Here is a 27,455-nt window from a genome sequence, read left to right on the forward strand (position 1 = left end):
CCCTGCATCATCTCTCTCCCTGCCCCCCTCCCCCCACGGATATCCACTCTACATATTGCTGTAAAAAATTTTTTCACTTCTCTGTCAATCCTGAAACTCCAATATTACTACAGTATGTTTCCAATTATCCAAAAATCAGTTAACTGAAAAGATCAGTTATCCAAACTTTTTTATGGCAGTAACGTGACTTCATAAGTTGAAGAAAAATGTTTACCCGACGTGTTCATGTGGGGCTCAGATGCACTTTTGGCCCCATTTTAAATCCATTTGCAAAAAGGTCTGCAGATAGCACTGTCCATGGAAGTGAAAATGAGGAAGTGTTTGTTTGTCAATGGAACAGACAGTCAAGCTGCTTGGTGAAACTGAACAGTGGTATAAGGATGAAACATCTAACACCAGAGAATGGTGTTGGAACGACCACAATCTATGTCCTGAAGAAACTGTTGAAGTTCTACACTGAAAGTGATGAACAGAAGTTAATGAAAGATAGATAAACACTGCATACAGGTAAAAATGAAGAACTAGAGTGTATTTCCAAAAGGAGCTCACCGTGAAGGAGCAATTTATGCTGCTCTCAATGTGACTAAAAACACAGTTGTACATGCCTGGCACAATCTCTGGCCTGAAACTCTATTCCTTGATGATGGAGAAGATGGTGATTTTGTGTGTCAGGGGAGGGGGAAAAAATGTTGTGTGACCTCCTTACCTATGGAGGAAAAAAAAATGTTCAAAGTCCATCAGTAAGTTGAGAATACTGAAGAAGTGTTTAACCTCGATAATGATGCTCCAATTGTTCATGCACTGACAGATGGTGCAATAGCTGAAATTGTTCTGCACCAAGGTGAACGTGATGAAAATGACTTGATTGCCATTGCAGAAAAAGTGCCTATAGAGGACATTGTGAAAATGTGTGATGGGCTTATTGATGCACCAGAGGAGCGTAACAGAACAAGAAATTGTCAGTGTATAAAATCAAAGACAGACTGCTGAGACAAAAACCATTGTTAATGAGGCAGATGACACTGGAGGAAACATTTGAAAAGCCATCAAGGAGAATTTCTAGTGTTTGTTGCTGCATTTATCTTATTTTGTCACCAGAGACCATGTTTTTAGGTAAAAGTTAAACATTATTTCATCTTTCAAAAGCCTTACTTTATTGTTGTTTATTGTCTAACTGCTCCACACGGGCTTTGAACTTTGGTTTTATTTGAAACCCCGCGACCACAGGTCTGCGCCCAAGATAGCAGCGCGCCTATTAACCAGTAGCTGCCACGAGGGGCTGCAGATTCAGGGGAAGCGGAGGTCTGGAGCAGGACACCAGAGGCTTGGAAGATGATCCCTCTGTCTGAGAAGAAGTGGAGGAGACATGCGCGGAATGGTGACCATGGTGGCGGACCAGTGAGGAGCTCTGCGGTTGAGGAACCAGTATATGTGACAGGCTGCTGGCAACTTGAGGCGAGGAAGCTGTGGGCTGCTTGAGACTGCTGTCAGGAGAATCATGCCAGACTGGAGACTGTCTCAAAGTGGCAGGAGGGGTAACAAGGTATCCGAACCAGGATGCGAGGAGCTGCTGAAGGTGTTGAAGATTCCTGACCATGTCAGAGGTTCTGATCTGGAGTTCGGATTGCGAATGGTTTGGGTTCTGTGGCTGCAGAAGTGCTCGAGACACATTTACGGGCACTCAATGTCTCTGGGGGTGGGGCTGGTGGAATCTCTTCTCTCTGTGTTTCTGCCTGTTAGAGGTGCTTAGGCAATTCCTGCTGGTGCCGAATCTGTCTGCCATACAGCAGGCAAAAATTAATTTCATGTAATATAATACTGTTTTATTACTATGACAATAAATTGAGACTTAATACAAATATTCTGCTGATGCTACTCGGCTGCTTCAAGCCAATATTCAGTTATCTGAAAAATCCAGTTAACTGAAATATATCTGGTCCCAAGCTTTTTGGATAATCAGAAATGTTCTGTACTAAAAGATGTAACCTTGCTCTTTTCATAAACAAATTTATTCGAACCAAGATTGAAACTCGTGGGCCATGTTCTGTCTTTCATAGCTTAGCAAGCTGATAGATTTTGTGGGAATGGAATTTGTAACATTTTCCGCATTAAGAGATACCTTTAGTAAATAAATTAAAACTCAACTTTGGAAATTTTCCTCAAGTCCTTTGCAATTGGCAACCTGTGCAATAGTTTCATTCTGCAACTATGTGGATTGCTGTTGTCCAAACTGCTCACTTGAGACAGGAACTTTACAAGATTTAAACCCATGTGTCAGTAGTCAAAGGCTAATTTATAAAACATTTATTCTCTGAAGATAGAGATGTGGTATTAAGTTGAGCTGAAGGTCTGATCGACCATTAGGAGTTCATAGTGGCTTGAGGCTGAATAGGCTCAACTAATAACCAGAATTAGTGTTTCATTTTTAACAGGCATTTGTGCTTTTTAACAGCCATGAATAATCATGTCACGATGTGGGAATGCTTTAAAAAGTAATTTGGATGCTTTTCTTGTTTACAACTGCAGAAAATTCAACCTCATTTACCATCTTGTGATGCATTGGCACATGATCTCAAAATTGGATTTGATTTGGTTCACTCTTTTCATCAATAGATGCCAGAATAGAAGAATTTGTGTATGAAAAACTGGATCGGAAAGCACCTTCTCGAATAAATAATTTTGAACAATTAGCCCAGTATATGCTTGATGCTGGAAATGACTTTGGTCCTGGAACTGCATATGGTAAGAAGATTTAGGCACTTCTCTTGTGCTGAGTGCAGTATATTTTATAAAGGGTTTGAAACAGTAGTTTTGTAGAATGCCCACACGCAACACAAACTGAATAACCTTGTGTTGTATTTCTGTGGCATTTGGGGGACTGCAATTATGAATAGTCTTGGTACTGATGAATTTCATTACCTAATGCCATCTTGCAATCAGTTTCAAAAAATTTGATTGGCAATTATTTCAAGATGGCTGGCACAAACCTATCATCCTGATAATCAAAATTCCTAACAATTGGTAAAGTGTAAATGATATTGGTCTCAGATTGCTAGGATATGTGTAAAGCTTAAGATTTACATTGTACAAAAATGTTTTGCACAGCATACAATAAAGACATTAGGAAAATGAATTTTAAAGTTAATTCTTTTTGAAAATGGCAACAGAATATGTATGTCTCTGGTGTGCTACTGTGTCCGGCACGTTAAAATTTCAACTGCAAGGTTAGTTCGATCATGCTACATTTCTTTAGCATGCCAATGGAAATACTGTATTTAAATAGAAATTAAAGATCATTATCAATGGGCAGAATAATTCAATTCTTTTTTACTCAACAGGCAGTGCTCTTATTAAATGTGGAGAAACTGAAAATAGAATTGGTGCTGCAGAGAGGGAACTAATACATACGTCAGCAGTTAATTTTTTGGCACCCCTTAGGAACTTCCTGGAAGGAGATTATAAAACAATATCTGTAAGTTGAAATCGTCTTCTCTCGACACTGCTCACACAGCATTGCCACATAAAGTCGTTATTTGTAGTCCATCCTTGAGTTTTTGTGACATTTCTCTCCTTTTTTGTGAAAATTTTATTTATCACTTGTATCAATACCAAACAATTGTTCAATAATATAGATAATCCAATATTATTCAATACAAGATGATGCAAAAAATATATATATTTTCCCATCAAAACCCCCCTCCCCCTCGCCCAAAAAAAAGAAAAAGGAAAGGAAACACCTAGACTATATATTAATCACTAATCATATTCTCTTGATATAATTATTGTATCTCCTAATTGATTATTGATTGAGAGGAGTGGGTGATGTGAATGGGCTTTTATTAACAAATTCCATATTTGGTTCCCAAATCTTATAAAAAAAATTCCCAATCTGATTCCTTAAATTATAAGTAATTTTTTTCTAATGGTATACAGTTTTGTATTTCAGTGTTCCATCTATCAATCATTATAAAATTTTCTGTTTTCCCATGTCATGGCAACATTTTTTAGCTATATTAAGAAATTTTTCATGATATTTATCCAACTTCAGTTTCATATTGTCCTCATATATATTACCAAGTAAAAATATTCTCGGATCCTTTTGTATTTTTATTTTCATAATTTATCCTAATAATATACTCAAATCTTTCTAAAGTTTTTCCACATTAACACAGGACACATTTGTCTCCTTCCTGACGAGCATATAGACCCGATAGCTCAAAGATGAACAACTTTCAATGCTCCAAGAGTGAATTGACAATAACTAGACTTTTTTTTAATCCATTCCATTAATATAGGATCAAAACTGCCCTCTGCGCTTTTCTTGCTCAACATTGTATCTTCCAGTTTAAAGCTGAGAATTTAACTCCGAGTAGATTTTAAAAGCAAAGGATCATTGCTTCCTGAGAAGCAAGGGGTGAAATGTTATCATGGGTAGCTGAGAAGGTGGAGTTAAGATTGTAGCCAGAATAACCATGATCTTGCAGCCATATAAATACAGCCAGGGTGGCCAAGACCCTGCATCATAAAGTTGCACAACTTAGAAACGGACTCTTCAGCCCATCATATTCATGCCAATCATTGGAAATGCCTATTCTTGTCCCTTTTACCTCTACCTGCTCCAGCCCCTGTACTCAAGATTTTGTCTGAAGGCTTCAATGCTTTATCAAATTGAATGCTTGCCTAGATGATCCTTAAATGTGGAGAAAACCTCCTTCACTATACAAGGTATAAATTCAAACCACTCTGTAGAAAATATTTTCTCTTTGATTTTCTATACAAGAATGGCCTCTTGTTTTGGATATGCCCATTATGGGGCAAAAAGCATTCTTGCTATCTTTTCTCCTGTATACTTCTATCAGGTCATCCCTCAGCTGCCTCAGTTCTTGAGAAAAGACCAAATCCAGCCCAACCAGTCTGTCAAGATCAGATACATTTTGTCCTGGTAGCATGGTGGTAAATCCACTTCACTTTCTCTCCAATGTAAACACATCTTCCTATAAACTAGCAAACAACTGCACAATACTCCTGGTGTGGTCTAACCCATGTTTTATGAAGTGGTAAAGTGAAGTCCCTGCTCCTGTTTGCTACACTACAATTGATGAAGGCAAGCATCACATGTTAATTAATCACTTCATCTACCTGTGTTGCCACTTTCAGGAATCTATGGACTTGTACCCCATGCCCCTCTATCCATTAACACTCCTAGGGGAGTGTTGACTTTTACAATATGGATCACTTTGCACCTGTCAGGATGAAATTTCCATCTCCGATTGCTCTGTCCAATTTTTCAGCTCATCTATTATTCTGTAGCTAAGTCGATTCTCTTAACAATCTGTAACACTGCAAATGTTTGTGTTATCTGCAGACTTTGTCATTATAGTTTCTAAAAATTATTAATAGACATAGCAAAGAGCAGGAATACTAATCCTTGTGCACTCCATTGGTCACAGATGTCCAATCAGAACAGCATGCCTCCACTGTTAATTACATTAACAATGTAATTTTGAATCCAGTTTAACAGCTTGCTTGGATTCCATGGACTTGAACAATTTTGATAAACCTATCCTGGTGGTCCTTGTCATAAAAACACAAAATGCTGGAGAAGCTCAGCAGGTCAAACAGTGCCCTTTATGTAGCAAAGATACGTAACTGATGTTTCAGGCTTGAGCCCTTCATCAAGATATGGCTTTACTGAAGTTCATACCAATGATATTTTGCCCTCATCTGTGTACTCAGTAACAAAATATAATAAAAGCCCCAGTATCTAGCACCTATGGGGATTGGTAGATGAATTCGTCAGTTGCTTGAGATTACATGTTGCGTGGATTGGCGACTGACCGCTGGGAATGCCAGTTTTAAACCTTTGAATTTTTTACCTTTTTATTTTTCACAATTTATTTTTTTGCTGGTTGCTCGAAGTTTCCAGTTGCTTGAATTCTGGATAAAGGGGATTTTACTGTATTCAATGAAATTAGTGAGGCAGAATTTCCCATGAGCAAAGCGAGACTGGCCATCCTTAAACTCTGACTTTCTAAATAAATCTGTCTATTTTCCAATTATATCCTGCATATATGTAAGACTCACTGATCTAGTTACCTGCCTGATCTCTACTACCCTTCTTGAATAAAGGAACCACATTTGCTATCCTCCAGTCAGGAGGTATCTCGTATATGGCTAGAGAGGATGTACAAAATCTCAGTCAGTGCCCCACAGCAGTCTCCTTCTTTGCCTTAACTTATGACCTGGCAACCATAACTGTACACAATATTCCAACTGCAGCAAGAGCAGTGTTTCTAAAATTGTAAAGTGACGCCAAAAGCTTTTACAGCCAACAGCTCAACTTGTCCATGATTACCAAGTTATCTCTACCTAAGCTAGTCCCATTTGCCTGCTTTCCCTCAAAACTTTTCCTATCCATGTACACCTCCAGACCCCTGCCATTTACTGTGCAACTCCTGAACTTGTTATACTTCCCAAAATGCAAAAGCTTGCACTTGTCTGAGTTATGTTCCATCTGCCATTCCTTAACTCACTGTCTCAGTTGATCTAGTGCATTAGGGAAAAATGCTGGAGAAACTTGGCAGATAACACAGCATCTGTAGAAAGTAAAGGCAACTGACTTTTTGGGATTGAGCCACTCCTGAAGGGCTCAGGTCCAAAATGTCGACTGCCTTTTACTTTCTATCGAGGTTGCACAAACTGTTGAGCTTCTCCAGCATTTTTGTGTACTACTCTAGATCCCAGCATCTAGAGATTTTCTTGTTTACTTGTTGTTCATCTGGATCCTGTTTTAATCTCCGAGTTCTTCACTATCCACCTTTGCACTATTTTCAGCGTGACGCGTAAAATTACTGACTATATTAACTACATTAACTGCAAATGGTTAATATGGATGAAAAAGAATGAACCAGCACCAATCCAGTGACACATTGCTGTTCACAGGTCCCAAAACTGAATAACAATCCAACACTCCCACCCTCTACTCTCCAGCTAATTCCATATTGAATTGGCTAGCTCACATTTGGTCCTATGTGCTGTGACCTTCAAGTCAAACCTACCATTTGGAGTCTTGTCAAGGGTCTTGATAAAATCCGCTGGCCTACCCTTGTCAACCCTTCAGAAATCTAAGTCTTCACCCTTGTGGCCTGATCTGTAAGACAAATATGGCATACATCATCTTCACCCTATTTACCTGTGTTTCTACTTTCTGGATGGTACATCTCCCCCTTCAAAGAGTAAGGTGATATATCTCAACTGGGCTGCCCAATAGTATTTTTTGAAGTCTGGCATTTGTAATCTGCCCAGATTATAATCCCAGGTCAATTTTTCCATAGAGACCCTGGTCACCTTTCCATTCCATAGAAATATTATTATTCGTGAGAGCAAATTTTGGAAGAATCCTTGGGGAAATGCCACGAGCAGTGTCTGATAGAAGTACTGAAGCTTCGGTAACACATTCATTTTAATACAGTTGACCCTGCCCACCAAGGTTTTTGCCAGGGACATCCACCTATTTAAGTCCTCCTTAATTCTTTCAAGCCTTGAAGGGGGATTCCCATGTAGTTATGAAGGCATATGGTATGCTGGCCTTCATAAACTATATTATAGAGTATAGAAGCTGGGAAGTGATGCTATGACTGTTTAAGGCATTGGTGAGGCCAGGTTTGGAGAATTGTGCTCAGTTCTGGTCTCCAAATTATAGAAAGGATATAGATAAAGTGGAGAGGGTGCAGAGAAGGTTTACAAGGATGTTGCCTGGCTTACAGCATCTAGAGTACAGAGAAAGATTAAGGAGACTTAAGGAACATAGACGGTTGAGAAGGGATTTGATTGAGGTATTTAAAATTATGAAGGGAATAGATAGATTAGACATGAGTAGACTCTTTCCCCTGAGGGCAGGGGAGGTTGGAACAAGAGGGCATAAGTTGAGGATAAAGGAGCAAAACTTGAGGAGAAATGTTAGAGGATGCTTCTTCACTCAGAGATTGGTGGCAGAATGGTCTTCCAGAGGAGATAGTTGGGGCAGGGTCATTTCTGTCCTTTAAGAGAAGGTTGGATATGAGGGGGTTGGAGGGTTGTGGGGGGGGTTGGGGGAACACTAGTGGAGTAGTTCAAGTGAACTGGCGTGGACTCGAAGGGCCAATATGGGCTGTTTCTGCGCTGTAAACTGTTATAGGAACATAGGAAGTAGGAACAGGAGTAGGCCAAAAATGGCCCATTGAGCCTGCTCCACCATTCAATACGATCATGGCTGATCTAATTTATGACCTAACTTCATCTACCTGCTTTCTCCCCATATCCCTTAATTCCTCTATCATGTAAAAATTTATCTAACCGAATTTTAAATATGTTTAATGAAGCAGCCTCAACCACTTCCCTGGTTAGAGAATTCCAAACATTCACTACTCTCTGGGAAAAACTATTTTTCCTCATCTCTGTCCTAAATCTACTCCCCCGAATCTTTAGACTGTGTCCTCTCGTTTTAGTTTCCCCGGCCAGCTCAAAAAACCTTCCTACATCTATCCTATCCATACCCTTCATAATCCTATATGTTTCTATAAGATCTCCTCTCATTCTTCTGAACTCGAGTGAATACAATCCTAGATGATTTAATCTTTCATCATAAGTCAACCCCTTCATCCCAGGGATCAACCTAGTAAACCTCCTCTGGACCGTCTCCAAAGCCAGTATATCCTTCCTCAAATATGGAGACCAGAACTGGACACAGTACTCCAGGTGCGGTCTCACCAGTACCTTATACAGTTGCAACATTACCTCCCTACTCCTGAATTCAATTCCTCTTGCGATGAAGGCCAACATTCCATTTGCCTTCTTAATAACCTGCTGCACCTGCAACCTAACTTTTTGCAATTCATGCACAAGCCCTCCCAAGTCCCTCTGCGCAACAGCATGCTGTAGTTTTTCACCCTTTAAATAATATTCAACTCTTTTATTTTTCTTGCCAAAGTGAATAAACTCACACTTACTAACATGGTACTCCATCTGCCAGACCTTTGCCCACTCATCCAGCTTAACTCTATCCCTCTACAGACTCTCCACATCCTCATTACAATTTGCTCTTCCACTCAATATGTGGTTAAGCAAGGGGGTGTATGTAATTCAATATATATAAATTATTCAAGTTGTTGTCTATTCTAACTTCTAGATATTTGATCCCATTTTGTGGCCACTTTTTTTAGCTGTTCTGCTGACATTGACTATAATTCCCCCTTAGTGGCATAATTTCTCTCTTGTTTCAATTAACCTTGTAGCCAGAGATCTCCCGATAGTCTTCCAGAGTAAAACACAGGCTGGACAATGGGTTTGCTGGGTCTGTTAGATGAATCAGTACGTCATCTGCAAATAAGTTGATTTTATGTTCTTCCTGGCCTGCTCTAAAACCTTTAATGTCTGGATCCTTGCGAATGGCTTTGGCTAATGATTCCATGACCAGTATGAACAGGGGCTGTAGACACTGGGCATCCTTGTCTACTTGATCTTGTCAGTGGAAAAGCTGTAGAAAATTGTCTGTTGGTCACAACTTTAGCCTTGGGCACATGGTACAGTGCCCTTATCCAGTTTGTAAAAGTTAGCCATAACCCCAATTTTTCCAGCACTTTGAATAGAAAATCCTACTCCAGTCTGTCAAATCCCTTTTCTGCATCCAGGGTCACAGCTAGACTACTCTCTCTTTTCTGGTTTGTGCCAGGTGTATTATACTCAGCAGTCTGCCAATATTGTCCGGTACCTGTCTCTTTTGCTCAAAACCCACTTGGTCTTTGGCTAAATATTTGCCAAAACTAATAAACAATCTATTCGCTAGGGCTTTGGTAAGTATCTTGTAATCTGTATTTAACAGTGAGATAGGTCTATAGGAAGACAGCAATCGTGAATCTTTGTCTTTTTTAAGTATCGCTGTAATGATTGCTATGGAAAAAAGATTCTGGGAGGATATGGGTCTCCATTGCTTGGTCCACCACCTCCATATAGAGAAGTATCGGTAAACCTTTAAATTCCTTGTAGAACTCGGGTGGAAACCCATCCTACCCTGGAGACTTGTCAGTCTGCCACGAGTTCAATGAACTCCCTTTCTCTGAAGGGAAGATCTCGGCTCTTCTGTTCTTCTGGGTGTAAATTTGGAAGCTCCAATTTGGTCAGGAACCTGTTCTACCTCCTTCACCCCCCCCCACCCACCGCCCCCTCCTTTTCACAAATTCTCCCAATAGCATATTTATATCCCAAATGGTTAAATCTATTATTACTATTTTGATATGTAACTATTTCTAACAATGCACTCTTATATACAGCAAAAATACTAGTGCTTGTTCATTTAGTGCTAAATGTCTGGTAGCTGCTTCACAAACTCCTGGGCCTCTTTGACCTCTGACAGGAATTTTCTTTCATCTCCTGGCATTATGACTTTTAGGGTTGCCGGGTACCTAAGGACACTTTCATATCTTTTGTGCTTAGCCTTTTTATTGGCTCAAATTCTTTTCTTTCCTTAAGGATAGCCACCCTTATGTTTGGGTAAAACAGAACCTGTTTTCCATCCAGCTCTATTTCTCCTCTCCCCCTGGCTTTCGCCCCAACCACCGCTGCTCTTAAAATTTTCTCACAGTCCTTGTGATACAGGAGCTTCACCAGGACCAAGCGTGGCTTTTGACCAGAGCCAAGGCGTGGGAAGGGTGTCCAATGGGCCTTCTCTACCTCCGCCAGTTCCTCCAATTTCAATTTTCTCCCTTCCAAAGCCTTGTGGGAGCCAATGTTTGAAGAATAAAAAAGCTACTGGATCCCTCCCTTCTCTACCCTCTGGCAACCCCATGATCTTTAAGTTGTTCGTCCAGATATAATTTTCTAAGGTGTCAATCCTCTGCCAGATGCGTCCCCTTTCTGCCTCCCAGGTGGCAGGAATTAATTCTGTCCTCGTTATTACCAGTTCCTTCTTCTAGTTCAGATACCCTTCCTGATAATCTAGTTAGGACATTCTCCCATCAATTCTTTCTATTGTATAGCTCTTATGTCTTTTCCTTTAAATTCCTGCCCAGTCTCTCTTCCATTCTTTCTATGTCCCCTCTCTCCCTTGCCGATACTAACACTGCCTCTGTGGGTCCCAGATCCTCCCTGCGGTTCTCTCTCGATGCTGTCTCCAGCCTCCTCCTTGCTGTCAGCCTTACTAGGGTCACCCCTAGAGCCATCTCCTGATGCAGGACTGAGGTCTCCCGTGTCCCCAGGTGAGTCACTCCCAACGCCCGTCATGCTGCGCTCCTGGGCGCTGTTTGCTCATAGTTTTGGGGTGGGGGGGGTGAGGGAAACGTAATGCACACTGCCCTGCAATGCTTGGATCTCTCTGCGGGACCTCTCGACACTTGGCTGGAGACCACACCGCCTCTCCTCCCGGGTCGGTCTCATCTCCCATTGTTGTCTTGGGTGAGCTTTGTTTGTCTTCAGCGGGTTGGGCCCCCATTGACGGGACCTCCTGGTCCTGGGCGATGTTGCCATCTTGGCCTTCACAAGGCGGGCTCGATAGGGTGCTGACCGTTCCTCCCACCGTTTGTCACTAAATCATTTAAATTTTATAGATGCCCACGTGAATTTTAACACCCAAATAGTTCAATGCATTCGAGGAATTAATCTGTGTCATATTCTATTCAATGACTTGCATATTGTTTCGTATCTGACTTAGGGTTATCCATAATACATTTAAGAGTGAAGAATATTTTTGCAGACAAGACCAATACTGCACTGACAGTTATAACATGGCAAAGCAATGTTTTAAAGTAATGGCAAGTGTGACAGAATATATAGATGTGTTTTTGGGAGATAAATTGGGAAGGGTTTGTTGAGTAGGTTACATACAAACACTTTAAAACAGATCTTATTTGAAATACTGGAACTCTGCTAATGCTAGACATATCAGCTCCACAGCTTTCGTGAGAGGGATCAAGAGACTTCACTAATGGATTGTTGTTTACAGAAGGCAACAGATGAAAGATCTTGTTGGAGTCGCAAATTGTCTGGAAGAGAACTTGCTGTTCTAAGAGGGTCATGTGGTTTTGGAAGCAGAGAGAGAGTCAAACAGGCTTTTTCTCAGTCTCTCTCACACACACACACACACACACACACACACACACACACACACACACACACCACTTCTACAGTGTTACAGCCAGTAACAGCTGGGACAGGACAAGCTGACAAGCTTGTGGAAAGCCCCATTTGGAAGACTGCCTGGTCAAAGCTCTTGTGGTTCATGCAAGAGGAGACGACTGGCTGTCTAATGTTTCACTTGGAATAAGAGAAACAAAAAGGAACTCTGTGGTGACTTGAAAGAAAGAGGTTATCATCTGGAGAACCCTGAAGGGGCAAGTCTCGTCAGCAAGACGCTGAAGTGGCTGATCGAAGTACATCAATTGTGGATGTCCTGGAACAATAAATCTCTGAAAATTGACAAGAACCTTCCAGAGCAGTACCCATTTACCTTGCAAGCACCAAAGCCTGGTGGACTTTATACATGTTACATTATGTGCACAGTACCTGTATAAGAATTGCCTACAACCAGTGAACTTTGAGAAGTGAGATTGGTATGTGAATCAAATAACTTTTCTGAACCTTCACACACACATTACACACACGCGTGCATAGAATTAGAAAGGGGTTAAGTTAGGTTAAATACGTCAATAGTGATAAGTTAAAGTTTGATTCTATTTTTATGTTTAAAGATAACTTTTGTTTAAGTAACCATTTGTCTTGGTGAATATCTATTGCTGCTGGGTTTATGGGTCCTCTAGGCTCGTAACGCAAGTCACTTGTTGTTTGCCTAACAATTGGGTTCAGTTAGCCCCTGCCAATAATTCTATTTATGATCTGTTGATGCTTTCAGAAAGAACGCAAGCTCTTGCAGAATAAAAGACTTGATTTAGATGCAGCAAAAGCAAGACTGAAGAAAGCAAAGGTCTCAGAGTCTCGTTCAGCTGTAAGTAAACACACAAGTGATGTAATTCAGCACCTAATTGATTGAATATTTCAACTGAAAAGCTAAGATTAGCTGTGCTTTAGAAGTGTGATAATTTATATTAGTTCTCAAATAGCTTTAAGTGTACTGGTAATTAATGTAGGACAGAAATTTGGTTTGGAAATTAATTGGCAAGATTGAAGAGTTGAAATGTATTTCCTTCTAACTACGCCTCATTTTGGGTAACAACACACCGAGATGCTGGAGGAGCTCAGCTGGTCTTTCAGCGTCCATAGGAGATAAGGATATATTGCTGACATTTTGGACCTGAGCCCCTCGAGACCAGCTGAGTTCCTCCAGCATCTCAGTGTGTTGTTACCCAAAATGAGGTGTAATTTTTTCTACATTCACAGTGTCTACAGACTTTCGTGTTTCACTCGTCTCATTTTGAGTGACTATATAATCTTGATATTTAAGTAGCTGATTCAAAGTGCCACTTTAGGTTTGTTTCAAGGGCATTATGGATACAATTCTATCAAGTATAAATGTAGTACTTACACCTGTAAATGTATGTCTGTAAATAATTTAATTGGCCATGTCTCATAACATTCTCACGTCAAATTAGAGATTATAAATTAAAATTTCTTTGCAGAGGCTAGCACAAAATTGTAATGTAGTACATTTCTAAGAAAATTTTAAACCAAGTTTCTAGTTCCCTTCTTGAGTACACATTAAAATAAAATGATGGGATAGTTTCAATGAAATGTAGTCCACTCTGTCCCCTTCCAATAAATATTTTGCTTGAAGAAAATATCACATGTGGTAAAATACTTTGTGCCCAGTTGCATTAAATGAAGGCACATTCCAAACCACAAGCTAACACATGTGTGCACGACAGTGTTAATAGAAGCGATTCATTGTCTACTTTTAGTTTCTAATCTGGCTTTTGCCTTTCAAAAACTGAAGAAATAGGCACAATCCAAGGAGACATACATGAATAAGTGGCCCGAAGCCCATTCCTATCCACTCCGCCCCCTTGAGTTGCTCTCCATAGACTTTACATAAGAGAACAAAATTAAATCTGACCCTGGGTAGCAGGGTTTATATCTCAATGCAACAAACCCTTGTACTTTTCCTTTATGAACTAAGCATTCATTTTGGTACGGTATTATTTTTCAGTTCACTAGTAACATCAGACCAGTTTTATGCGGCTACCTTTTGTAATTTAATCATCTTTGAAGCTCTGTTTTTGTGCTATCTTAATCAATGCTAATCAAAATCATGGTTCAATGCCCAAACTGAACACAGTATTCCGAATATTTAACCAGAGCTCCGTACCACTGTGGAAATGACTTACTGTGCATATTCATTAGTGGAATTGGGAGGAAAACAGGAAAGAAGACCAGAGGAAGTGTTGTGTCAACATATTAACAAGCTGATTTGGCAGAGACTAGGAATTTTATTGTGTGCTTGGCCAAAATGCATGTCAGAAATTAGGAATTTTTTTTAAATAACAACATTCATTGAGAAGTTTTAAAGGAACAATGAAAAGCTCAATTATGTTTCTGCCCAATAAATGGGCTTTTCATTTTAAATACATAATTTGGATTCTGTATAAAAGCCTTCTCTTAAATGTTAGTTTTAAAATGTATGAGAAAAGCCCCGGAAAGAGGAAAAGGGCTATGGGACAGAAGAAGATTTGGACAATATTGTGGACAAAAAAAATAAGGGTTTGTTACAAGAGGCAAAAGACAGACTTGGATCACATTTTTAAGGTGTGGGAGTCATTCAGGTGAAATAATGAGTTAATTACCAACATGTTCCCATAAAGTTGAACACCACAGCGAGACCAGGGAACCCTGGATATTGAGGAATAGATGAATAAAAACCAGGAAATGTATGGCATGTTTAGAGAATTAAAGCTGGGAGGCTTTTCAAGTGGATTGACAATGCAGGGGAGGTAATTTAATGACCAAGAGGAACTTCACAAAGTCCTAAGATCCCTGAAGATGAATGACAGTCAAGTACATTTGATAATGAGAAAGGTGTCTTTTATTAGTGAGGGCATAGAACAGAATATTGTTCAGACTGCAGCTGGAATACAGTGAGTATTTCTATTTCTTATACAGAAAGGATCTGATTGTAATGGGGAAAATGCAGAGATCATTCACCAGAACCTTGTCTGTAATGGATTTTTATTTTGGAGTGACTGGATAAGCTGGGGTTTCCTTGGAGTAGAGGTTAAGAGGTGACCTGACGTAGGTACACAAAATTCAGAGCCATGGGTAGTGGGTATCTGAAACAAGCTCGAGGGTATAAGTTTAAGGTAATGAATGGGAGTTTTAGAGAGAGAAAGGGTCTTCATCCAGAGGGAATGCTCTGCCTTGAGTAGGTGGTGAAAGAAGGAAGTCCACTCAGTATTTGAACACTTGACTGGCCAAAGGATTAGTAAGTTACAGATGAGGATTGATGGATACTTGGACAATATGGATGTGATGGGCAGAGAGTCTGTTTCTGGGCTCTGACTATTTTGGAATAAAATATTTAGGTAAGTTCAAAAGTGCAAGGAGATTTGAAAAAGAGGAATAAGGGGGAATTCTAGTTTAAAGCTGAGTGTAAGGGCTGTCGATTAGTGATTTGAGAGAAGAGTGACGAGTTAATATTGGGGTGGGGGTAGGGGTAAAGTGATGGGCAAACCAGAATTGAATCACTTCTAGGAATTTTGATTTTCCCCAAATTTACTGAGATGTGGCAGAAATGTTGTCTGAATTGTATACATTGCTGTTTATTAAACTTTTGGTGTTCTAAAAGAAAAGTGCAGAGAACAAAACAAAGGACTCTACATCACCTTTGTTGACCTCACCAAAGCCTTCGACACCGTGAGCAGGAAAGGGCTTTGGCAAATACTAGAGCGCATCGGATGCCCCCCAAAGTTCCTCAACATGATTATCCAAGTGCACGCAAACCAACAAGGTCAGGTCAGATACAGCAATGAGCTCTCTGAACCCTTCTCCATTAACAATGGCGTGAAGCAAGGCTGTGTTCTCGCACCAACCCTCTTCTCAATCTTCTTCAGCATGATGCTGAACCAAGCCATGAAAGACCTAAACAATGAAGACGCTGTTTACATCCGGTACCGCACGGATGGCAGCCTCTTCAATCTGAGGCGCCTGCAAGCTCACACCAAGACACAAGAGAAACTTGTCCGTGAACTACTCTTTGCAGACGATGCCGCTTTAGTTGCCCATTCAGAGCCAGCTCTTCAGCGCTTGACGTCCTGTTTTGCGGAAACTGCCAAAATGTTTGGCCTGGAAGTCAGCCTGAAGAAAACTGAGGTCCTCCATCAGCCAGCTCCCCACCATGACTACCAGCCCCCCAACATCTCCATCGGGCACACAAAACTCAAAACGGTCAACCAGTTTACCTATCTCGGCTGCACCATTTCATCAGATGCAAGGATCGACAACGAGATAGACAACAGACTCTCCAAGGCAAATAGCGCCTTTGGAAGACTACACAAAAGAGTCTGGAAAAACAACCAACTGAAAAACCTCACAAAGATTAGCGTATACAGAGCCGTTGTCATACCCACACTCCTGTTCGGCTCCGAATCATGGGTCCTCTACCGGCATCACCTATGGCTCCTAGAACGCTTCCACCAGCGTTGTCTCCACTCCATCCTCAAAATTCAATGGAGCGACTTCATCCCTAACGTCGAAGTACTCGAGATGGCAGAGGCCGACAGCATCGAGTCCACGCTGCTGAAGATCCAGCTGCGCTGGGTGGGTCACGTCTCCAGAATGGAGGACCATCGCCTTCCCAAGATCGTGTTATATGGCGAGCTCTCCACTGGCCACCGTGACAGAGGTGCACCAAAAAAGAGGTACAAGGACTGCCTAAAGAAATCTCTTGGTGCCTGCCACATTGACCACCGCCAGTGGGCTGATATCGCCTCAAACCGTGCATCTTGGCGCCTCACAGATCGGCGGGCAGCAACCTCCTTTGAAGAAGACCGCAGAGCTCACCTCACTGACAAAAGACAAAGGAGGAAAAACCCAACACCCAACCCCAACCCACCAATTTTCCCCTGCAACCGCTGCAACCGTGTCTGCCTGTCCCGCATCGGACTTGTCAGCCACAATCGAGCCTGCAGCTGACGTGGACTTTTACCCCCTCCATAAATCTTCATCCGCGAAGCCAAGCCAAAGAAGAAGAAGGTGTTCTAATGGATATAACTCTTGTAGACTGTCAAATTAGGGAGGATTTACTCCAACAGTCAACCATCATTTTGCTGCAGTTAATTTTTTAAAATTTTGACAAACAGTACAGTAACGGGCCCTTCTGGCCCCTAAGCCTGTGCTGCCCCCATGTAAGATTCTGACAATTCACCAACTTTTTAAATATGACACTTATCTTTTTTGGAATTTGTCCTTCATCAAGTAATCACAGTGCCCTTTTATCTCTGCAGTGTGTATTGGATTCCAGTTTGAGCTGATTGATGAGACTTTTTTCTAGTGCTTGCTTTAGACCACCAGGCATTAAGTTTCGAGCAGAAGGCAGTGGCTTGTTTTTCAGTCTAAATAAATGGCATTTCAGTGGGACTCACAATGAATTATAACATGCAATTTCATGAGGAAAATGCAGATTTTTCACTTCAACAAAAGGATGAAATTTTAATTAAAATAACATCAATCGGTCTCTTGTGTGGATCCAGAAACAATATGATTTATGTTGCTAGGCTTAAACATTAGTTATTTCAAATAGATTACAAAGTCTTGGTTGGGTCAGTAAGAGGATGGAAGTACATCAGTTGTGGATGTCCTGGAACAATAAATTTCTCTCTAAAAATCGACAAGAACCTTCTAGAGCAGTACCCATTTACCTTGCAAGCACCAAAGCCTGGTGAACTTTATACATGTTACATTCTGTGCACAGTATAAGAATTGCCTGCAACCAGTGAACTTGGAGGAATGAGAAGTGAGATTGTTCTGTGAATCAAAGAACTTTTCTGAACCTTCACACACACACATTACACACGCACATGCTTAGAATTAGAAGGGGGTTAAGTTAGGTTAAATACGTCAATAGTGATAAGTTAAAGTTTGATTCTATTTTTATGTTTTAAAGATAACTTTTGTTTAAGTAACCATTTGTCTTAGTGAATATCTATTGCTGCTAGGTTTATGGGTCTTCTGGGCTCGTAACGCAAGTCAGTTGTTGTTTGCTTAAAAATTGGGTTCATGCATATGTACATTGTACAATTTGCACTGAAGATGGCTGCATGCGCGACAGAAGGCTCGTTTCTTCTCTGGCCAGGACAGCTTTGCAAGGTGAGCCTGGTGGGCAGCTCGCTTCTTTGCCAGCAGCTCCTGGATTTCCTGGTTGTTTTCATCGAACCAGTCCTTGTTTTTCCTGGAGGAGAAGCCCCGTACCTCTTCAGTGGATTGCAGTATGGCAGTCTTCAGTTGATCCCAGAGGTTTTCAGGGGACGAGTCCGTGAGGCGGATTGCATCCTCGAGCTATGCTTTGAGGTTTGCCTGGAAGTTTCCTTTCACTTCGTCTGACTGCAAGTTTTCAACATTGAACCTCTTTCTGGGGGCTTTACTGTTCCTGGACTTTGGCTTGAAGTGAAGGTTGAGCTTGCAGCGAACCAGCCGGTGGTCAGTGTGGCATTCCGCGCTGGGCATGATCCTGGTGTGGAACACATCTCATTTGTCTCTTTCTCGCACCAGGACGTAGTCCAGGAGGTGCCAGTGTTTGGATCGGGGATGCATCCAAGTAGTCTTCAGGCTGTCCCTCCGCTGAAAAAGGGTGCAGACGATGCCGCTTTAGTTGCCCATTCAGAGCCAGCTCTTCAGCGCTTGACGTCCTGTTTTGCGGAAACTGCCAAAATGTTTGGCCTGGAAGTCAGCCTGAAGAAAACTGAGGTCCTCCATCAGCCAGCTCCCCACCATGTCTACCAGCCCCCCCACATCTCCATCGGGCACACAAAACTCAAAATGGTCAACCAGAACCAGTTTACCTATCTTGGCTGCACCATTTCATTGGATGCAAGGATCGACAACGAGATAGACAACAGACTCGCCAAGGCAAATAGCGCCTTTGGAAGACTACACAAAAGAGTCTGGAAAAACAACCAACTGAAAAACCTCACAAAGATTAGCGTATACAGAGCCGTTGTCATACCCACACTCCTGTTCGGCTCCGAATCATGGGTCCTTTACCGGCATCACCTACGGCTCCTAGAACACTTCCACCAGCGTTGTCTCCGCTCCATCCTCAACATTCATTGGAGCGACTTCATCTCCAACATCGAAGTACTCGAGATGGCAGAGGCCGACAGCATCGAATCCACGCTGCTGAAGATCAAACTGCGCTGGGTAGGTCACGTCTCCAGAATGGAGGACCATCGCCTTCCCAAGATCGTGTTATATGGCGAGCTCTCCACTGGCCACCGAGACAGAGGTGCACCAAAGAAGAGGTACAAGGACTGCCTAAAGAAAGCTCTTGGTGCCTGCCACATTGACCATCGCCAGTGGGCTGATATCGCCTCAAACCGTGCATCTTGGCGCCTCACAGTTCGGAGGGCTGCAACCTCCTTTGAAGAAGACCGCAGAGCCCACCTCACTGACAAAAGACAAAGGAGGAAAAACCCAACACCCAACCCCAACCCACCAATTTTCCCCTGCAACCGCTGCAACCGTGTCTGCCTGTCCCGCGTTGGACTTGTCAGCCACAAACGAGCCTGCAGCTGACATGGACATACCCCTTCATAAATCTTCGTCCGTGAAGCCAAGCCAAAGAAGAAAAAACATTGTACAATGTATATGACAATAAACTCATTAGCATTAAGTTTTGAGCCTTATGTGACCGCTGCTTATCCAGAAACTTGTAATTTTGTTGCTGTTTCTCATCAGATTGCAGACCCTGTTTTGTTTTTGATGGGGGTCTGATGCTTTAAGAACTTAAAGAAAAAAGTAGAGGCATTTCCTCATGCCCAATCTACTATTCAGTCTGACTCAAATCCACTTTCTAGGTTAATTGTCTTATTTGCATATTCCCTTGTAGTTCAAATTCTGTTGATGTCCATCTTGAATGACACTTGATTACCAAACATTCACAACAATTTGCTGCTCTCTGGATAGAGAAATGTTAGTCATGCCACTCTTCTAAATGCTTGGTATCTTCAATAGTCTTTCAAGCTAGAAAAAACATTCTTGCTTATTTCTTCCTAATAGCAGTTTGTATTAGCCAGTATCACTGGATCTGTCCTTGTAGGTAAACCCCTCTCTTAGTGAATCTGTGACTCCCAAGACACCTAATAAAGAACAAAGCTGCACACAGTACTCCCAATTTTTTCTCACCAAACCCTTGGACAATCCTTACTTTTATTCTAAACTACCTCCCACCCCGCCGGCCATGGCATCAAAACAATTACCTTGCTAATTGTTTGAACTACCTATGAATTTACTTTCTGGATCTTCATTCAGGGTGGCACGGTTAGTGTAGCGGTTATGCAACGCCTGTTACAGCAACCGGGGCCATGGTTCGAATCCCGCACTCTCTGTAAGGAGTTTGTACTTTCTTCCCATGTCTAGGTGGTTTCCTCCGGGCACACCAGTTTCCTCCCATTCAATAATGTACCAGGGATGTAGGTCAATTGGGTATAAGTGAATGGCATGGGATTGTGGGCCGAAGCAGCCTATTACCGTCAAAAGTCAAAAAAATCTCAATGAGCACATCAAAATCCTTTTGTCTCCCAGCATTCACCAGACCCTTGTAAATGTATTTTTAAAATTCTATTCCTACCAATGCACTCAACCACTAGTCAAACACTTTGTGAAGCCTTAATGGTGCATAATCATGAGATTTTTCTAAGCACCCTGATACTACATTCTTCTCTGATTAGATGCTGACACAAATGTATGAAATATATTTCTCTTTCTCAACCTCTAAGTAGCATTATGACATCTGCTTCCTTCCTGTTTCTATTCAAGACAGGCAAATTTTGGAAGGTCGTTTGCTATGTGCAATCATACCCGATGACAAAAAGACCTGTATGGATGATTGAAACACCACATTTTTTGCTTGCACTAATTGTGATCATGAATATTTATTACCCATGTATTTTACATAATTTAGTTCCATACTTGTACAATTTATTGTATGTGCACATATAGAGTGTATTTGTGTGTATGACAGTAAAGTCATTATAAAGATGGTTATCAGCAGATCAAACTATAATGCATTTTATTTATGCTTAATGATTTGATTATCTGCAAACCCATATTGGGTTATAAAGAGGATCAAAACTAACTTCCTTAAAAATAAATGGCACTGCTGCTTAGAGAATAGTCACAAGTAATAGATCTGATTTTCTTTTCCCCCTTGTGTTTTGACACTACAGAAAAGAGTAATGTCCTACACATAGGTGAGGGTGTTGCATCTTAATTTCACTGCAATTGTCCTCTATTTTAACTGCACTGAACAGGTTGGGATCTAGACTTGATCAAAACTAATAATCTGGTAAAGTATTATCTAGCCACATATCTAAGAATGCTGATCATATGGTTTCAAATTCAAGGAGTTCATCTTGGGATTAAGAAGAAGTAAACCACTATGCCACATTATTAGCATCTTCTGCTGGTGTATGTTCAATGGAAAGAATTGGCCAGGCTCTTGTGCCCTCCAGTGAAGTATGTGATCAATGTTCACCATGTTCAGTTAAGCCAACTGCTGGTCCTTTTGCCAGTCCCAACCAATTCAACATTTGTGGGAGAGGGGAGTAAAGAAGAAATTGATGCCTCAATTAGAGCATGTGATTATGCCAAGCAATTTTTAAATTTGTGCTTTTAGAATGGAATCTGAGGCCAGTTAGAGCATACAATAGCTTTTACAGTGCATGGCTCTTCAACCTTTTCACATAACCTAACATGCATTTCTTGTCCTTGTCCACTTTACCTGAATGTTCTAGCAACTAAACGCTTCTCAAGCTGAAGGAGACAACTTTATGGTAAATTTCTCTTACATGCTCAACTTACTGCATGTAACATGGCTAAAGGTTTGTTGGCGTTGTGTGTTTTGACTTTAAACTTGCTATCTCATCTGAGTGTTCCTGAGTTGTCAAGATTTTTTTTTGTTTAGAACTTAGGCGTACAGCATGGTAATAGGCCATTTCAGCCCATGAGACCGTGCTGCCAAATTTACACCCAATTAACCTACACCCCCTGGTATGTTTCAAATGGTAGGAAGAAACCAGAGCCCCCAGAGAAAACCCATCTAGACACAGGGAAAATGCACCAGCTCCTGACAGACGGCGCGGGATTTGAACTCTGGTCCCACTCGCTAGCTCTGAAATGGCATTATGCCAACCGTACCGAAGATAAATTGAGTTTCAGTGGGATATTGGCTTTTATTTTGAAATGGGGCTCTACTTATTTCAACACCGTTTACACGGATATTATTTTCCACATTACAGTACAGGCCCTTTGGCCCTCAATGTTAAATTCTCTTTCACCGAATAAATAATGTATCACTATTTCCACTGATCCGACTGCACATTTCCACTGTAAAATATTTGTAATGAGATCAAATGGTTTTTGGTTATCTGATCCTCTTCTTTGAGGTCTCTGAATAAATTGTCTGCTGATATTACATTTTCCAGATGTTTGCTTACCATTTTATTTTGGGGAGGGAGCAAGAGACTGGTCATTTTCAAATTGATTTGTTATAAAATTCCACTAAAACTCTAATCTTAGAGCCCGTCATTAGGAAATCCCTGCAGTATTTGAACTGAATTGTTTGTCTGCACGTTTACTGAGATGTAGTGACGTGTAATTCTGTATGCTCTATGCAGGCAGCTCGCAAAACTTCACCGTTTTGGATCGACAGTAACCAAGATTAATGATGAAATTGGCAGCATAAAACTTTTAACATAAAAGGCAAATCAAATTAAAGATGTAAATTTTTTAAAAAAGAACAGCAGCTTCCTGATGGGAAACCAGCGATGTATTCATTTCAGTCATCGTCCTGTGTCTGTCCTGGCTCTGGTCTGGTCTGGTCTCCTCTCTCCCTGTCATCGGGCTCTTCCTATCACATCAGTCTCCACTGCCAAAGCCACTTTTGCTTTCTGTCACAGCCTTCCCTGCAACCCTCTCAGCATGGCCCCCTGGAAAAACTCCACGTGAAGCAGAAACGTCAACTTGTACCACAGGCCTGATCTTCATGCAAATCCATGCTAACAGTGAATCTTTGTTTGCCTCACAGTAGACTAAAGGAAATTTTGTGTAATATCACACATTCTGTTTTATTACATAACAATGAAATAAAAATCTTGAATGCTCCCTCAACTAATCCCAACTCTCTGGGTATTATTCCTAGTGCACCCTTTAGAGTCACTGAGGGCTTGTTCCCAACTTTTGCAGTGTCCACCAGAAAGCTTATACTGTTGTCGCTCTTTTTAAAAAAAAAAGTGAATTAAAGAATTATCGTCGTCACTGCATCTCATTAAACACAACAACAAAAATTATGTTCAAATGCTGCAGGGATTTTCTGATAACAGGCAGAGTTTTACTTGGATGGCACTAATCAGAACGAGTGGTTAGCAGCAATGCTGCTAAGGAATTTGTGTGTTCTCCCTGTGACTGCATGGGTTTCCTCTGGGTGCTCTGGCTTCCTCCCATCCTTCAAAATGGACTGGGGGTTGTAGGTCAATTAGTTGTAATTGGGTGGCACAGCCTCATGGCCCAAAAGGGCCTGTTACTGTGCTGTAGGTCTAAATTTAAAATTTAGAGATGATTTGGGATAATATGAATAATATCCAACAGAATGTAAAATCCACTAGACTGGCACAACCAAAATCATGGTGGTGTCAAAATATCAGAATTTAACTAATATTAAATTATTAGTTTACATTTTATTCCCTGGGTATGATTGGTTTTTGACAGCAAGAGGAGGTGTGCTGCTGTGTTTTTAATCCATTGCCATTACTGATTAACTTCAGAAATTGCGTAATTTTGTTACAAACCCTTCTATACTGAATGTGACCAATGCTGAATTCAAAGTTTTATCTGGTTCCAGTTCAGGGTTGTCTTGCCCATATCCTTTACCTGCAGTTAAGTCAAAGCTGCTGTAGTTCCTGCAGAACCTTTGATTCCCAACTACTTCCATTCACCCTAATCTTATTCAGTATTAAATATGTTCTGAATATCCTCTCTGATGCTTATCCCACCAGTACTAATCTAGCACATTTCTGTTACTTGGTCTATCATATTATATTTCCTCAGGTGTGGTGGGAGCCATATGTACTTTACAAGTCATCTTTCCCTTCCTGTATAGGAATTCTACTTTCAAGTCAATGAAAGATCATCTACTGAAACATTAATTTTCAGATGTTCCCTGAACTGGGTGTTTCCAGTTTTTTCTGTCCTGCAACATACATTCTTGCTTCTCTGTGATTGGAAAATATTATCTGCAAACATAAACATTACACTACAGCTAGTGGGTTTCAGACAGTTGTTCTTGGAGTACAGCACCTCAGTGCAGTGTGTACAAAACAACTGGCACTGTCTTGTGGAATGTGCAGCACACAAATTGAATATTTAGTCCAGCTGGTCAACCCTGGTCCTATTTTAATAATCTTTTCTAAACTTGAGCCCATTTTCTGTGTAGCTTTCTTTATATTGCATCAACAATAGAAGTAGAGAACGCAAATAGGCCCTTTGACTCATCTTGTTCATGCGACCATATTTTCTAATTGACTATTAACCTACTATCTGTACCTTACTTGCCGCAACTTGCCATGGACCTCTCCTACTTCTGTACCGCATTCACCATGATTTCCATGGTCCTCTCCTACTCGCATGTCCTTTCTAGTTGAGCTAGTCCCATTTGCCTCTGTTTGGCCCATATTCAAGGTTGAATTTATTGTCATGTAATAAAACAATATCCTATTATATGAATTGCTTTTAGATTTGCCATCAGCAGAAATTGTCTGAAACACCTCTTAAAGTCAGAGAAAAGAGAGTTTCCTCACCCCCCCCCCCCCCCAACCGAGTTCCTGAGTGTCTGTGGATTCACCTCCAGCGCTTCTGGACCTGCTTGAAGTCCAGTCCAAACCATTGGCAACCTGAGATCCAGATCCAAATCTCCGAAATGATCGGGAACACCTCAGCGCCCTCGGCACCCTCTCGCATCCTGGTTCCTCCTTCAGCCAGTTTGAGCCAGTCTCCGGCAGTCAACAGTCTGATGCGAGTCCCTTCATTGCACTTGTGCACATCTCCACCAGTTCCTCTGGCAGCTTGTTCCAAATGTGCACAGCGTGCTGTGTGGAAGAAGTTGTCTCTCAGTACCCTTTTTAAATCTTTCCATTTTTGCCTTGTACTTGTATGCTCATTCAGGGCTCCTCTACTCTGGGAGAAAAAGACTGGGACTATTCACCTTATCTATTCCCCCTTATGATTTTTTTAATGTCTCTCAAAGATCACCTATCAGCTTCCTCCAATCCAGGGAAAAGTTTCCAGTCTATCCAGCTTCTTGCAACACAGGTCCATCATAGGACCATAGGAAGTAGGAACAGGAGAAGGCCAAAAATGGCCCACCGAGCCTGCTCCGCCATTCAATACGATCATGGCTGATCTAATTTACGACCTAACTCCACCTACCTGCCTTCTCCCCATATTCCCTAATTCCTCTATCATGTAAAAATTTATCTTAACCGAATTTTAAATATGTTCAATGAGGCAGCCTCAATCACTTCCCTGGTTAGAGAATTCCAAACATTCACTACTCTCTGGGAAAAACTATTTTTCCACATCTCTGTCCTAAATCTACTCCCCCGAATCTTGAGACTGTGTCCTCTCGTTTTAATTTCCCCGGCCAGCTCAAAAAACCTTCCTACATCTATTCTATCCATACCCTTCATAATCCTATATGTTTCTATAAGATCTCCTCTCATTCTTCAGAACTCCAGCGAATACAATCCTAGATAATTTAATCTTTCATCATAAGTCAACCCCTTCATCCCAGGGATCAACCTAGTAAACCTTCTCTGGACCGTCTCCAAAGTCAGTATATCCTTCCTCATACATGGAGACCAGAACTGGACACAGTACTCCAGGTGCGGTCTCACCAGTACCTTATACAGTTGCAACATTACCTCCCTACTCCTGAATTTAATTCCTCTTGCGATGAAGGCCAACGTTCCATTTGCCTTCTTAATAACCTGCTGCACCTGCAACCTAACTTTTTGCAATTCATGCACAAGCACCCCCAAGTCCCTCTGCACAACAGCATGCTGTACTTTTTCACCCTTTAAATAATATTCAGCTCTTTTATTTTTCTTGCCAAAGTGGATAACCTCACACTTACTAACATTGTATTCCATCTGCCAGACCTTTGCCCACTCATCCAGCTTAACTCTATCCCTCTGCAGACTCTCTACATCCTCATTACAATTTGCTCTTCCACTCAATTTGGTGTCATCCGCAAACTTGGCTACACCACATTTCGTCCCCTCCTCCAAGTCATTAATGTAAATGATGAACAGTTGTGGGCCTAACACCGACCCCTGCGGCACCCCACTTACCACTCTCTGCCAACCTGAAAAACTCCCATTTATCCCGACTCTCTGCCTCCTGTCAGACAACCAATTTTCAATCCAGTCCAATATACTTCTCCGGACTCCACTTTCCTGTAACTTACTGAGAAGTCTCTTGTGCGGTACCTTATCAAACGCTTTCTGGAAATCCAAATATACAACATCAACCTGTTCCCCTCTATCCACTGCACCCATTATATCCTCAAAGAATCCTAACAAGTTTGTCAAACAAGATCTTCCCTTTCTAAAACCATGCAGCGTCTGCCAGATTGAACCCTTTCATTTCAAAAGTTTCACTATTTCATCTTTAATGACAGCTTCAAGCATTTTTCCAGCTACAGACGTCAAGCTAATTGGCCGATAATTTCCATTCTTCTGCCTACATCCCTTCTTAAAAAGTGGCGTGACATTTGCTGTCTTCCAGTCTGCTGGGACCTGCCCAGAATCCAAGGAATTCTGGTCTATGACCACCAATGCATCAACTATAACTTCTGCCATTTCCTTCAGAACCCTTGGATGCATATCATCAGGACCAGGTGATTTGTCTGGCTTTAGTCCCATTAGTTTCTCCATCACTACTTCCTTTGTAACAACTATTTTATCAAGGCCCTCCCCAACATTCGCATCCTTAACTCCACACTTGGGCATGCTGGACGTGTCTTCCACCGTGAAGACTGACACAAAATATTTTTTTAATGCCTCGGCCATTTCCTCATTATTGCTACCAGTTTTCCTTTCTCATCCTCCAAGGGTCCTATGTTAACTCTGGCCACCCTCTTCCATTTTATATATTTATAAAATGTTTTGCTTTCTGTTTTTATATTTTGTGCCAATTTACTTTCATAATCCTTTTTCCCATTTCTTATTACCCGTTCTGTAACCCCTTGTTGTCTCTTAAAATTTTCC

The 27,455-nt window shown here is 41.3% G+C and overlaps 1 protein-coding gene across 7 annotated transcripts in view; it reads left to right on the plus strand.

Annotated features, from left to right (window-relative positions):
- Nucleotides 1-27,455, plus strand: part of LOC138763982 (endophilin-B1-like) — a 92,996-nt gene that overhangs the window by 42,016 nt on the left and 23,525 nt on the right. For 3 of the 7 annotated variants that reach the window (XM_069939100.1, XM_069939103.1, XM_069939104.1), the window contains exons 3-6: nucleotides 2,614-2,742; nucleotides 3,339-3,472; nucleotides 12,881-12,973; nucleotides 21,927-22,013. In XM_069939100.1, coding sequence (XP_069795201.1) covers nucleotides 2,614-2,742; nucleotides 3,339-3,472; nucleotides 12,881-12,973; nucleotides 21,927-22,013 — 443 coding nt within the window. The remainder of the gene's footprint in view (nucleotides 1-2,613; nucleotides 2,743-3,338; nucleotides 3,473-12,880; nucleotides 12,974-21,926; nucleotides 22,014-27,455) is intronic. The other 4 variants (XM_069939102.1, XM_069939105.1, XM_069939106.1 and 1 more) reach the window with 2 other exon arrangements.

This window comes from Narcine bancroftii, chromosome 5 (assembly GCF_036971445.1).
Source record: "Narcine bancroftii isolate sNarBan1 chromosome 5, sNarBan1.hap1, whole genome shotgun sequence".
NCBI classification, from domain to species: domain Eukaryota; kingdom Metazoa; phylum Chordata; class Chondrichthyes; order Torpediniformes; family Narcinidae; genus Narcine; species Narcine bancroftii.